At 39.0% G+C, this 15,008-nt stretch overlaps 1 protein-coding gene across 1 annotated transcript; it reads right to left on the reverse strand.

Moving 5' to 3' along the window:
• LOC104705359 (WD and tetratricopeptide repeats protein 1-like) lies at positions 1,297-7,414 on the reverse strand. The gene is made up of 19 exons (XM_010421345.2): positions 7,262-7,414; positions 7,017-7,085; positions 6,853-6,930; positions 6,395-6,529; positions 6,183-6,290; positions 5,974-6,102; positions 5,494-5,609; positions 5,296-5,413; positions 5,070-5,175; positions 4,781-4,920; positions 4,528-4,698; positions 4,332-4,442; positions 3,330-3,441; positions 2,608-2,939; positions 2,357-2,447; positions 2,148-2,243; positions 1,972-2,042; positions 1,752-1,879; positions 1,297-1,638 (listed from the first exon to the last, which is right to left on the reverse strand). Exons 1-19 carry the CDS (start codon positions 7,331-7,333, stop codon positions 1,557-1,559), a joined length of 2,265 nt encoding a protein of 754 aa, XP_010419647.1. The 5' UTR covers positions 7,334-7,414; the 3' UTR covers positions 1,297-1,556.

Below are 15,008 nucleotides of genomic sequence, written 5' to 3' on the forward strand. Positions count from 1 at the left end.
TCTATTTTTTGTACATGGTGTAAATTGTTTGCTAGATTATTTATTCTTAAGAAAAGGATTCAGGACAATAATTTCTTTTGAATCTTTTTCCTCTTTAATTTGTTTATTTTTTTTCCCCAAACTTCTTAATTTGTTAATTAATTTGCTAAAATTAGGTCTTATTTCTTAGTAAATCGTTTACTATATATGTAATTGTAGAATTCTAATTTATTGTAGCCAAATATGTAGGGAAAAATAGAGTGTTCAATCAATAATAAAGAGCTTAAGTTTACAAGATACTATCAAACTTTCTGAATCAAAAACATGATATGTGTCAAAACCTAAACTTTTATTATCATTAAATACTTATTCGGTTAAATATAATGCGACGATTTCTGTAATCTTCTATTAAAGAAATATATTTTCTCGAATAATATCGTCGGAGAGAAAGGAATAGGTTTATCACATTATTGACAAAACTACCTTAAAATAATGTCAATAATTCTCTCCAACGGTCTAATAATACCTTTTGTCCCCCTCATCTTATTGTGGTGGTTCCACCCAACTCCTTTCGTATATTAAATTTTAAACTCTTTTTTTTTTTTTTTTTTGTAGTTTTAAATCATTTCATTAAGTTTTAATTTTAAGCATACAAATTAAGTTTCTGGTGGGCAGGCTATGAAAATTCTAAGTTATAAAAAAATCTAAAAATCTATATACAAAATGATTTATATCTTGCTAAAGGATCAAAATTAGATTTTATTATGCATGTATGATAAGGTTCATGCATAATATACTTTACCACATGCCTCTTGATATCGAAAATAAAATTTGACATCGCTTAAAATGTTCTGCTTAAAAATAAAAGGAGACATCTCTTCCAATATATACAGATAAGAAACTTTATAAAGTCTCAACCAAAAGGAACTTTAAAACGTTCTACACATTTTGTGAGGCTCAATAAACAATGTATCCTGAACCCAACAATTATTTTTGGTGTTATAAAGATACAAAATATTTTCGTTGTGAATCTATTATTAGAACAAAAATACTTTTAGCTAATCGTGATTTTGGTATGTCACTTTCTTCAAAGTAGGGATTTCTTTTGTGTTCACCAAGGAATGTTTTAAGATCTACTGATCAGGAATTAATATTTTACTAACCCATTAATAACAGCATTTAAAAATCAATAATTATAAACGTAAAAAAAAAAAAAAAAATACGACACTGGGCACACAAACCCCTTGACCCTCGTGTGCTGTCTCCAAAAGAAAACAGAAACGTCAAACAATGAATGTAACTTCAAAGAAAGAAAAAAAGGTTGACATTTTCACTAATTTTCACAGTCAAAAGAAGCCAATATCGAACTGTACAACACGAAAAAAAAAAAAAAAAAAGAGAGAGCTTGGAAGGAGGCTATGCATGAGTTTTTACAGACAGAAAGCTTTTGCTACATTTGAAACCTAATCAAACACTATTTTATTCATTCATTATTCATATTTCAAAGACATTGTTATTCCAACATCACCTTCACAAAGCAAAAGCTTATTTTTACCTATACACACTTTCCTCCTGCTTTAGCTCTGAGTACATTCAAATGGGTGAAAGTTTCCTTCTGCCAATTCTTGCATCCTAAACCTTTGCAGAAGCTCCACAGATCTGAAAGTGAATTATATCAATGCACAACAACAAATCACCAAATCAACTTTGTGATCTCTTAAACCGCATGGAGTTTTAATATTAACTCAAACCCCTCATCACAGAAAACTTACAGGGGATTCTCTCGACTGTGGCTTAGCTTCTGTTGATTAATCTCCATTACTTCCACCACATTGGCCGTTGCAGGTCCAGCTGATCCACCCGCTACAATTGATGGGACTGCTGCGGTTGGGCTCCATATCTTCAGACACATTTTTATTAGCAAATGTTAATGTAAGAGATCTTACATGAAACTAAACCAAACCCTCAAGATAGCTTTGTACCCTTTCTTACCTTTATTGTATTATCAATTCCACTCGTCGCCACAACACTATCAATTGGGTGACATTGGATGCAGTTCACAACTAGAAACAAAGGCTTATTCTTTTAGCCAACTAAACGAAATTCACTGAAAATTGGGGAAAAAAAAAAATACTTAGGTAATGGATAAGCGTGATAAAGAAATTAACCTGCTTGATCGCCAAGTAGCACTTTCATAAGCCTTCCCGTCTGTTTCTCCCATATAAACCACCTACCATCATCGCTTCCGCTTGCAATATATTCACCTGAAATTTGGTAAGAAAATGTTCACCGAGAGTCATTGACGTTTCAAATTTTGTAAACGGCTTCTTTCTCATACACTGGGATAACATAAATGTTGCAACCCTAAGAAACTTACCTCTCTGACCAAGAAAACTGGCCTGCTTAATATCAGTCCCGGTATTACAGTGGCCAACATATCTACGCTTCATATCAATGGCTCCCTCTGGCTATAATCACCGAGAATCCAATGGTGTAGAAGTTATATATCAAATTAAGGAAGGGTATGACACAGCTTAAAAGAAGCCAAGTACTAACTTAAAAAAACGCATTCAATGTGCTCAATTTGTTTCACTTAAAGAATCACCAATCCATAATCCTATAACTTACCTGATAAGACGTTCTATCATTTTGAGATGACGATGCAGTTCCTGAGGAGGCATTATCAACTGTATTTTCCATCGGTTTATCATCACCTACTCTATGAATTCGTAGGTTGAGACTGCCACGCATAGAATTCGAGTCTGGATCTCGTCCTTCATCATCAGACAAGGAAGTTTGAATATCCAATTCCAATTCCTCGTCATAATCAGAGTCTTCTCTTTCGGATCTTGACATATCATGTGAACTGTCACTGTTGGCCTCTGATCTATAAAGTATGTCACTCAAAGAAAGTACTCTAGTGGTTCCAGCTCCCGTCTCTTCATTTTTCTCAGTTCCAGCTGATTTGTCAAACAAAAGACAAGTACAAGAGCATTAAAATGTGAAAAGAAAATTCCTTGCCTGAATCATGAAAGCTTTTAAGCACAGAAATACTCCTTGGGAATGTAAAGATCCCCCAAGCCAAAGAAAAGAGCTCTACATGTGTTACTTCGATACACTTTCCAATCAACAGAACAAACATCAGACACATAGACAATACTATATTGTTCTGGACAAAAAATTAAAGGAAGAAAGAGAAGCCAGATGGAGTTAAAGATGATTCTACGAATATATGTTAACGATTCTTCTATTCTAGCTCGATGTGGAAAACGGTAACAGCATGAAAAGTGAAATATTACTGTTACTAAGCAGTTTATCTGCAGGAAAGACATACGTCAGTTGTCACAAACCTGCTTGAAGATCCCTTTTAATGCTCTCCACCTTTGCCACTATATCGGCATCTGATGGGTTCAGATTTTGTGCAGCAGTGGCAAAATCTAAGGCTTCTTTACATCTTCCCAACTGCGTGAAAGCACATTAGTACATGAAATAGAAGGGCGGCTAAAATAAATGCTTATTGCAGAATCATCTCTGTCAAATAGTAAACTAAATTAACTGTGATCAGAGCTATGAATTTACTTGATGCAGCGCTTCAGACATGTAGTAATGAGCTTTAAAAGATGAAGCATCAATTCTCCGAGCATTTTGACAATCTCTTACGGCCATATGAGCATCATTCTTCCACTTCCTCTGGAAAATAAAGGAATCAGCTGACTGTGGTTATCAGGGAGGATGTAGGGATTCAAGCTAGTTATAGACACCAGTTCTAAAGGACCTTGAGCAACAATGCAGCACGAGTACAAAGGCATTCATGCCTTAGCGCGGACTCTATATCATTAGAATGAGCATCCAGAACTTCATTAGCTGCCTCAATTGCATAGAAAACATCTGTACCCTCTTCTAAAGACATTTTGGCAATTTCTACCAATTCGGTGCACTTCTTAACCTGAAAAGAAAGGAGTCAGATGCATTAAGCAAATAGAATGACAAGGTCACCTTATGGAACAAATACAAAGGGAGGTGCGAACCGTTGCAGAATTGTTATTTCTGTGAAAGCCACTTTGAGGAGTGACGGAAACCTGAGGTGGAGATTCTACATTGTGGAGGGCGTTACTGAAAGAAAAAAAGTTATCTACATTCCCTGGTGTGTATTGCATAATTCCCGTGCCTACAAGTCACAAACAAAGGNTTTGTGCAGCAGTGGCAAAATCTAAGGCTTCTTTACATCTTCCCAACTGCGTGAAAGCACATTAGTACATGAAATAGAAGGGCGGCTAAAATAAATGCTTATTGCAGAATCATCTCTGTCAAATAGTAAACTAAATTAACTGTGATCAGAGCTATGAATTTACTTGATGCAGCGCTTCAGACATGTAGTAATGAGCTTTAAAAGATGAAGCATCAATTCTCCGAGCATTTTGACAATCTCTTACGGCCATATGAGCATCATTCTTCCACTTCCTCTGGAAAATAAAGGAATCAGCTGACTGTGGTTATCAGGGAGGATGTAGGGATTCAAGCTAGTTATAGACACCAGTTCTAAAGGACCTTGAGCAACAATGCAGCACGAGTACAAAGGCATTCATGCCTTAGCGCGGACTCTATATCATTAGAATGAGCATCCAGAACTTCATTAGCTGCCTCAATTGCATAGAAAACATCTGTACCCTCTTCTAAAGACATTTTGGCAATTTCTACCAATTCGGTGCACTTCTTAACCTGAAAAGAAAGGAGTCAGATGCATTAAGCAAATAGAATGACAAGGTCACCTTATGGAACAAATACAAAGGGAGGTGCGAACCGTTGCAGAATTGTTATTTCTGTGAAAGCCACTTTGAGGAGTGACGGAAACCTGAGGTGGAGATTCTACATTGTGGAGGGCGTTACTGAAAGAAAAAAAGTTATCTACATTCCCTGGTGTGTATTGCATAATTCCCGTGCCTACAAGTCACAAACAAAGGAATGAATCAACAGACATTGAGCTTAAAAAGATAGCAAAATGTTAGAAAAACTGACATTTTCAATGCGAAAAAAAATTGTAAACTAAGTAGGTAACTTTAAGCTTTAAGCAGCAAGCATCTCAACTGTACCATTATTCACATCCATCAGGTAGACATGCTCCCCGCTGTAACTGAGCAAAACTTCTTCGCCATTAGGACTAAAAGTAACATGTGTTAGGTGCAAATTTGTTCGCCCCTGAAATGATTTAAGATGTAGCAGACAGTGAGCTTGGGAAAAGCTTTGACAAAGAACACAATTTTACCACAGCAGTGTAGAACTAGTAGAGTATATTAATATTAATCAGATTAAACTAACACGTTCAGAAAGATGTATGGGACAGAAGTAATTGACACATGGAGGTGGAGGCATCCTTTTCCGACTTGATGTCAACGGTGGGAGCATCCTTCTATCGTACAAACGAGCAAATGCATCACTGCCAAAGAGGAAAAAAGAGCAACAAGTTAATTAAGAGAAAAGGAGAGAGCTCTAATCCACAAACATGGAGGCCAATACCTTCCACCAACAAGAAGTAGGTGTGGTCTTGTGGCACTTATATCACAAGACTTCAGGGAGAGTGTTTGCTTAGGAGGGTCAGCTAGTGCTCTTTTGGCACCACTGCGCAGATCAAGCTGCAAAATTCAGAGCTATCAACAACTTTAATTTGCACAAGAAATTTTTCATAAGAGCCACACCATATAATTATATATACATCTAGCAAAGAATCCAGATAAAGCTCGTATGATATTCAAACACCCACACAAGACATCTAATATATAAATATATGGAAAATACAAGGGGAGTATACAAGAATATGGCACTCTGTTAGAAACTCATAGCTGACAATCTAAAGTGGAAAAAAAATGCTAAAGAATTTTGATCATAGACACTAGAAAGGTATCAAAATATTGTTTTGGAGAAAGTTAAAGCCAAGATGGAAGTACTAGACAAACAGACCCTTAACTAAAACAATGTAACCGGAGTTTTGGATATTACCAGAACACTGCGGCATTCTTGGTGAGCGGATCCAGGAGGAGGACAAGAGGTGGACTCTCGGAAATCATGCTGCCGTAAAGTCCCATCTTCACTAGCACTCCATACAACATTGGGGTTACCAGGTTCAACCTACACGGTGGTAAAAACCTCTGCTAAATAAACAAACAGCTCAATATGCAAGACCCAAATACTGATTAAGAGGTTCTTACAGCTAGTTTTTTCACTCTTCGTGTGTGACATTGGTACAATGCTGATGGAGTAATAGCATTGTCATCATCCCCTCTACTGCTTAAACGGGATAGGTTGAATAGCCTAACCTACAAGATAAGAAACATACACGCACACACCCCAGAAGAAAAATAAGATTATCAATTCCATACAAACCTTAAAGAGCACAACCCAAAGGAGTAGTTTTATATACCTCAGCATCTCCAGCACCAGATACCACAAGCTCGTCAGAGGTTTCAGGGACAAACTTCGTACAGAATATGTTGGCAGTATGCCCTGTATCTATAGAATGCAAAAGCTTCCGACTGGAGTAATTCCAAATATTGATCTGCAAATTAAAAAGAAGATATAAATTTCTAGAGAAATTCGATGCTCAATTGGACTTCTTTAATACTCTCACCCAAACTAGCTATAACAGCAAACGGTGAAACACTACGTAGACGATATAGTTTTTGGAGGATGTAACCATCACTATAGAATATAGATACTTCTTAATCAAACCAAACAAGCTCAACTAACTGATGCAAAGACTTGACTACCCAAAACTCCAATTTATCTGAACTACACAAGTGTAAAAAATAAAACTGAGTGATGCAACAACAACGAAAGGAAGAGGTGCTAAGCTGGTATATAAAAGGAAAATAAAAATACCCTTAAATCATCTGATCCAGAAATCAAGAGTGAGCCATTAGAGTTCCAAGCCAGAGCATTAACACAGCCTTGATGTCCCTGCCACAAACAATAAACATCATAAGAGAAGAATACACGGATAGACATAGTCAAGGGCCTTCAGCAGCAATTAAACTAAATCGTACCTCCATTTCCTCTTCCTGAGAAAGTCTCCGAACCAAGGAAGAGTGTAATTGCATTCTTTGATCAACCTCCTAGAAAGCAAGAATTTGAACAAAGTCTTTCTTTACTAAGGAATTGAAGTATATATATGTTACGAGAATCAAAGTCTCGCACTGTACCTAAAACCCTAGCAATAATAATAATGAGAAAGAAAAGCAAAAAATCCAAATTCCAATGGGAGACGAACGCAGAGGTTGAGGTAACGTACATGACCCGGGTCCTGGGACCTTGTGTGGAGGAGATTGAAGATGTTACCATCGTGAAATCTGAGATTATCCATGGAGAAAGCGATCGCCACCGATGATGACAAAATTGGAAGAAGAAAAAAAAAAGCCCTTTAGGCTCTCTTTCTCTCTTTGCAATCTGACGCAATTTCTCGTAACTGGTTCTTCTACATTCTACGGTGAGATCATCTGCGCTCATGTGTTGTGTATTTACGTACTCTTAACACATCTCAGCCGTTCGTTGTTTTCTAACGATTTAATTACAGAGAGGTGCTTTTATTTTTAATAATCGGGGATAACAATTTTTGTTGTCTCACTATTATCGGATTAATTTTGTGAATAGGTCACTATTATCGGATTAATTTTGTGAATAGGTTATAAATTAAGTTTTATATTATTGTATAATCTGAATTTATTATTTCTGAAAATATTTGAAAGAATATTTTTTTTTGGTGAGATAAAGGGACCTCCCATAAAAGAAAACAAAGAACTAAAAGAAAACTACTACATAAGAACTTGTCTCGGAAACGTAATCCCAAGCTCATTTTCTCTGAGAATTCCAACTAAATCAGGCGGGACTGCAGCCAGGAAGTGAAAACCTGGGGACAAAGAAAGAGCAAGACCCGCCAAACCATTCGCTAATCGATTCGCCTCACGATAAACATGTAACACTCAGACTAACCAGTCCTTTTTGAGAAAGCCATGGCACAATCGTACCAGGAAAGACAAGGGGTGTGAATCACTTATCCCTGTGTTTAAAAAACCAACCACCAATTCTGAGTCAACCTCTAGTTCCAGACACAACACTCATCGCTCCCATGCCATGTACAGCCCGTAGTAGACACCCCATAGCTCAGCCAATGGCGCCGAACATCTTCCAATATTCAGCGCAAAGCCCCCGCACCAACGACCTGTTGCATCCCTTAACACTCCACCCGCAGTAGCTAAACCAGGATTGCCTTTCGAAGCTCCGTCCGTATTGAGTCGCATCCAACCCTCCCCCGGACGCTTCCAACCAATGAACGCTTCGACTCTAGCTCGTGTAGGATTTAGAGCCTTACTCCGATCATTTGCCACAGATATATCCCTCGCCAAATCTTTTAAGAATCTGACTCGGTCCCTACACTTGCCCACCTCTCCAAAGATATTACCACATCTCCATTTCCAACTCCACCACACTACTAAAGCAAACAGCGTGCACCATGGAACTCCATCCACTACCACCTCATCCGACAAGTATGCATAAACCCATTCCAGCAAAGATCCTGTAAAGAACAAATGTCTTCTTCGACGCGGAACTAGTCTCTCCCATACTCCGGATATAGTCGGACAATCCCGAAGTATATGTATGATCGTCTCAAACCCTCCCTTACAAGCCTGGCAAACAAACGAGTCACACAGATGTCTCCTCTGTCTTTCTACATTTGTCATCAGAACCTGATTAGTGACCAACCATAAGAATGTACGCACCCTCTCAGGCACCCAAATCCCCCATACTCGTTTGTAGAAAACTTCCATATCCGGTTTAGGAAAAGCATCCCTAGTCATCATAGAATAAGCAGATTTAACTGAGAATTCACCATCCATTGTACCACTCCAGGACACACGATCTATGCCCCCATAACATTATCCACCACAAAAGCTGCTAGCTCCATTCTCACCAAGTCCGTGGTATAAGGAGATATCATCTTATACTTCCAACCTGACCCACTCTGCCATAAATCGCTTACCCGCAAAACTTCATAGTTGATAGGTAACATCCCAACCACGCCCTCCACTAGCGGTCTGTCTGCTAGCCATTTATCAGTCCAAAACTTAATCGAGCCACCATCTCCAATAACCCAACGAGTTCCCTGAATAATCACATCCCGTAAGCCCATGCCCACACTCCTCCATGTGGAGGACCAACTACTCTTCACTAAAAGCCAACTCCAGTTTTGAGCATCAGCCACCTTGTATTTGCAACGAAGAACACGTGCCCATAACCCATCCTTATCATGTAACAGACGCCATCCTACTTTGGCTATGAGAGCTCTGTTCATGTCTTTCGTCGTGCGGATTCCAAGGCCCCCTTCCCTTTTAGGAAAACACACCTTTTTCCATACATCAGATGAAGCTTCCGTTTTTCCGTTGTGCTTCCCCATAAAAAGGAACAAGACACCTTATCCAAACAAGCAAGAACCGACTGAGGAAGCATGATCGTGCTCATTGAGTGAACAGGGATGGAGGACAACATCGCTTTTGTAAGCGTTAGCCGTCCCGCGAAACTGAGGACATGACTCTTCCACCCCGCCAACCGGGAGGAAACTCTCTCCAGAATGTCTCCAAAAGTTTCTTTATTCAACCGTTTGTGCAGAACTGGCATCCCTAAATATTTGCCCAGTTGCTTAGTGCATCCAATGCCACTCTCACTACTGATCAGTGTCTCTAACTCCCTCGATACATTATAAGAAAAGTAGATCTTTGACTTTTCTAAGCTTACTTTCTGACCCGAAGCAACACAAAACTTCTCCAATACACTCCAAATCACTCGAATTTGATCCACTGACGCTTCCGCAAACAAAATTAGATCGTCAGCAAAACAAATGTGAGACAACTTTGGGCCACTCCGTGAGAGTTTAATTGGTTTCCAATCTTTTCTGACAACAGCCCTATCAATCTGTTGACACAATCGCTCCATACAGAGAACAAACAGATATGGGGATATTGGATCCCCCTGTCTAAGCCCCCTCAGCGGTTTAAAAGGCTCTGTCTTTTCACCATTCTATAGCAAGTGCATTGAAGGTCCTGTGACACATCCCATGATCCATTTAATCCACATGTCAGAAAAACCTGCGGCATTAAGCGTGTCCTCCAAAAAATCCCACCTTATCCTATCATATGCCTTCTCAAGATCAAGTTTAAGCAACATCCAGCCCTTGCGACCCTTCTTCCATTTCATTGAATGCACAGCTTCCTGAACCACTATAATATTGTCGGTACTGAGCCTACCAGGTATAAAACTTGCTTGTGCAGGACCAATCAACTTCGTTATCACCTGCTTCAGCCGTCCTACCATAGTCTTGGTAACGGTCTTGAACAACACGTTACACAGACTGATGGGCCTGAATTGTGTAATCTTCTCCGGCTTTGCAACTTTAGGTATCAGAACAACCAAAGCATCATTTGTATCCTGTGGAAAATCCCCTGTTTGAAAGAAATCCAAAACAAAACTGACCACCGACTCCCCAACAATATTCCAACCTTGCTGATAAAAGACCGGTTGGTAACCATCTGGACCAGGCGCCTTAAATCTTTCCATCCCATGAACAACTCTCTCAATCTCCATTACTAAAAAAGGTTTATTCAATCCTTCATGATCAGCAACTGATAGTGGTACAAACCCTTCTCTTGGTAAACCCGCTACAACCGCATCCACATCTTGTAAGGAGTATAACCGTTTGTAATATGACAGAGCTAGTGTCTCCAACTTCTGAGCATCCGCCACCCATCATCCCTCATCATCTTGTAACAACTCAATACGGTTTCTTTTTCTCCGGATAATCGTTGAAGTATGGAAAAATCGTGTGTTCCTGTCACCAAAAGTGAACCACTTCTCTCGTGATTTTTGGAACCAGATCATTTCTTCCTGTTCCAACACCAAGTCCAGTTCTTTGATCAAAACGTCCTCCCTCACCAGCAACGCATCTGACGGAGCCGAGTCCAATAGACTTTGTACAACCTCGATCTCCTTACAAAGTCTCTCCTTCCGCTGCATTACTTCCCCAAACACTTCCTTATTCCATCTACGCAAAATTATTTGTAATTGTTGAAGCGCCTCCGGAGTACTTAAATCCCTCCTCCATGACACGCTTAACATCTCTTTGAAGCCTTCATGCTTCATCCAAGCAGCTTCAAACCGAAATGGTCTTCTACTCGGATCTCTACGTATCTCAGGAGAGAGTTGGACATAAACCGGGGTATGATCAGATGACAAAAGTGGGAGATGCGTAACACTAGCATCCTGCCATCACAGCCTTGCATGCGCACAACACAAAACTCCGTCCAGCCTATTCGCCACAAAATTGCTCTCAACTCTCCCTCGTCGCCAAGTGAAAGCGTTACCCTTAAACCCCATATCTATCAAGGAGGACTCATTAATCCAATTCCCAAAGGCCACCAGACCTCTCGTCTAGCCTCACAATCGTGTTAAACTCCCCACCAATGACAAGAGGTCCCACTACACCATTTATCACTTTCCGCAATACACCCCACAACCCACTTCTGCGGCTAACCGTTGGTGCTGCATACACTACAATCAAATTCAACACCTCCTCTCCATTTACAATTCTCGTAAAAATAAATTGATCTGAAGATTGCACTACCTCCACTGCTCCAATACCCGAACGCCAGAGCAACCATAGCCCACCACTCTGGCCAGTCGCATCCACCCTAAAAGAGTTCTCGAACCCCAAACCTCTACAGATTCGAGCTGCTCGATCCTCCCCGCGTGAGTTTCAAAAATTGCGAGAAAATCAGTATTCCACTTCTTCAAAATGTAACGGATCGATCTCTGAAAACTAGGTTTATTCGCCCCCCCCCCCCCCGGCCAATTNGCAATTCCATAAAAGAACATTCATCATCATTAATCGCCAAACAAAAGGAACAACCGGGGAGAAATATTATTGACACCCCGTCTCCGAAGACACCGACTCCACACGTCCATTGGGTACCTCCACCAAATCACCAACTTCAACAGTCCTAGCGGCTTCCAATTTCTCTTCGTCGCCATCAATCCCTTCTTCCGACACAAAGGATCCCCCGCCGGCTTTCTCACCTCCCGCAACAAAAAAACCCTCCCGATCGAACAAGATTCTCAGGCTCCACTCTAAGCCTCTTCCCATTCGAGAACAAACCCCGATCTGCCTTAGCTGGACCAAATATTAATCCCCTCGCAGGCCGATTCCCTCTAATCTGCTTAAGCCTTACACCATTTAACACATGGGCTTTCGAAGGCCCAACAGTCTTATCCCGTGAGCCCTCCCAAAAAACTTATTTATTCTTCTCGACTTTTTTAGCAAGCATCACTCCTTTGCCTTGCCCATTACTCCTCTCTGCCCCTAATTGATTCAAGGTATCCTCATTTTCCTTATTCTCTTCACTATTAACTACTTCTTTCCATGAATCATGGGATGCCAAATCTGCTTCTAACCTTCCAAAACTGTTGGCTAGGGGAATATTCCCGGATTTTGCTCCCCGAACCGGATCACGATGCCTCGCTCCCGATCCTGATCCTCCTGCCGCAAACACCACTCTATTCGTCGGAGCATACGATTTTCTTCCTCCTGATTTCACCAACGTGAAACCATGCACTGACTTACTCGCAGCACCTCCATCCGATGAGTTTCGAGGGCTCAAGACTACTTCTGTACTCGGGTGATTGACCACCATATTGCTCTCATGGGCTAACTTCGGACACCCATGAACCAAATGTCCGTACATTCCACAGCCAGAACAGATATTCGTAAGTCCCTCATAGGAGACAAAATACCGTTCTCCATTCACCACCAATGTACCTTTAAGTGGTTTCTTTAGATTAACCTCCACACACACCCTAGCAAATCGAGCTCGCTCAAAACTCAGGGTTGTTAAATCCACTTTAAGAGGTTTACCCAACCCTTCAGCAATTGCCCACAAGATTCTCCTATGATAAAAGTTCACCGGTAAATGTGCGAGACGTACCCAAACTGGTGTCGTCACAATCTCGTCACGTAATGGGTCAAAATCAGGGGACCAATCTTGCACAAGAAGGCAACTACCGAAAGCTTTCCATGGTCCTCCAGTAATCGCTACCATATACTCCTCCTCCATAGCAAAACGAATCATGAAGAACTGTCGAGGCAGATCCAAAACGGTCATTGCACCCACCGGCTGCCAGAACTCTCTCAGTTTCTAGTTTAGGACCGCGACAAACACGTTACGCCCTAACACCTCACAATGATACACCTCTTCCACAACCCATTCATGGCCTTCAACACCTCATCATCGATGGTTATGACTGGTTCCAAGAGAATATTCTAAAGAATCATTTGATATCATCTAACTTAGCATATTAATTTCCTTTATTAAATTATTCATCAAATAAAATTTTTTGATATCTAACTTAACATATTAATTTGTTAATTATTATTATACTTCACCTCTCATTTTTATATATGAGTCTATTTTGTGAAACAAATAAATTATCATATTATTTCTTATAATTAAAAGGTAGTTTTATTTCTGAATATACCATAAGTTGAATTTTTTTTTAATATATAAATGATTCAATATACAAAATATTCAATTTTTGTTAGTATTATTTTTTAAAAATAATATCATAAAAAAATATAAATGATTCAATATACAAAATATTCAATTTTTGTTAATATTATTTTTTAAAAATAATATCTATTGATTTGAAAAATTTAATGAGTAACGAGTCAAAATTTGAATACTTAAAATCAATTTCGGACTTTTTGTTGAATTTTTTTAGTTTTATATAATATAATAAACTTTAAATAATTTATTTGAAATGTTTTTGAAATATTGAAACTTGATATTAAAGTTGGAAAATATAAACACTCTAAATTGGTTTGTTATAGCAATATCAATAATATGTCACTATAATATGAAAGAATTTCAAAAAACCAAGTATATTATAACAAAAAATATAACAATATATTAAATTACTCATAATATAATAACTTGCTTTTTAAAAACCAAATTCACAAAATAAGTGTCTTTTTCAAGTCATCATATTTAGCATATGATTTTATTGCATAATATTTTATCAAAAAAATATAGAAAAAACTACAATATAAATAAAATGAATTTTAATCTGTGTTTTAGTGCCAATCTTAATCTAGTTTTTTTGTATAGTTGCTTCTGAATATTATTTTGGGTAAACACTTTTTAACACATGGTGGTGACTGGTGAACGATAATTTTTGCTGTCGATAATTATCGGTTAATTTAATTTTCTTGTATAATTGCTTCTGAATATTATTTTGGGTAAACACTGCCATTATTGTTTTTTTTTTCACGTGACAATGTGTGACAAAATGGTCAAATAAGGCCGACGACCTGTCGCAAGTGCGTTAGTTCTGTGACTGGACAAGTGTTGATTCTAAATATCTCAAAAACAAATTCTTGTTATGAAACTAGAGAATGGAAGATTGTACATGTTATTATCTTTAGAATTGAATAGAGGTTACATATATATAGTAAAGACAAAGCCTAAACCTAAACCGGACTTAGTCTTATGGGTCTATGGACCGTACAGAACATAAACATTAAAGAGGTCGGTTATGGAAATCCACTCCAAGTGTTTTACAACACTCCCCTTTGGATGACATAACCGTGCCGATGCTAAGGGATCAGTGCAATACACTTGGGGGTGATGCCTCATTAAAACCTTACCAGGAAAACCCAGTGGGACAAAACCATGGTGAAAGAAAAAAAGTACAGCATGCATTGCTCCCCCTGTTCTAAGCATCCCTAAAGTCCTTAAGTCTCCGCATTCCAATCTGGTGCATGAGCTTCTTAAATGTCGTTGTCGGTAATGCTTTAGTGAAGAGATCGGCTGAGTTGTCGCATGATTGAATTTGCACCACTTGAACTTCTCCGGCCTTTTGTAGTTCATGTGTGAAGAAGAACTTGGGTTTCCTTCCTTGGCCGTATTGTCTTCGTATATGACTGTTGCTTCCTTATC

This window comes from Camelina sativa, chromosome 8 (genome assembly GCF_000633955.1).
Source record: "Camelina sativa cultivar DH55 chromosome 8, Cs, whole genome shotgun sequence".
Lineage (NCBI taxonomy): Eukaryota > Viridiplantae > Streptophyta > Magnoliopsida > Brassicales > Brassicaceae > Camelina > Camelina sativa.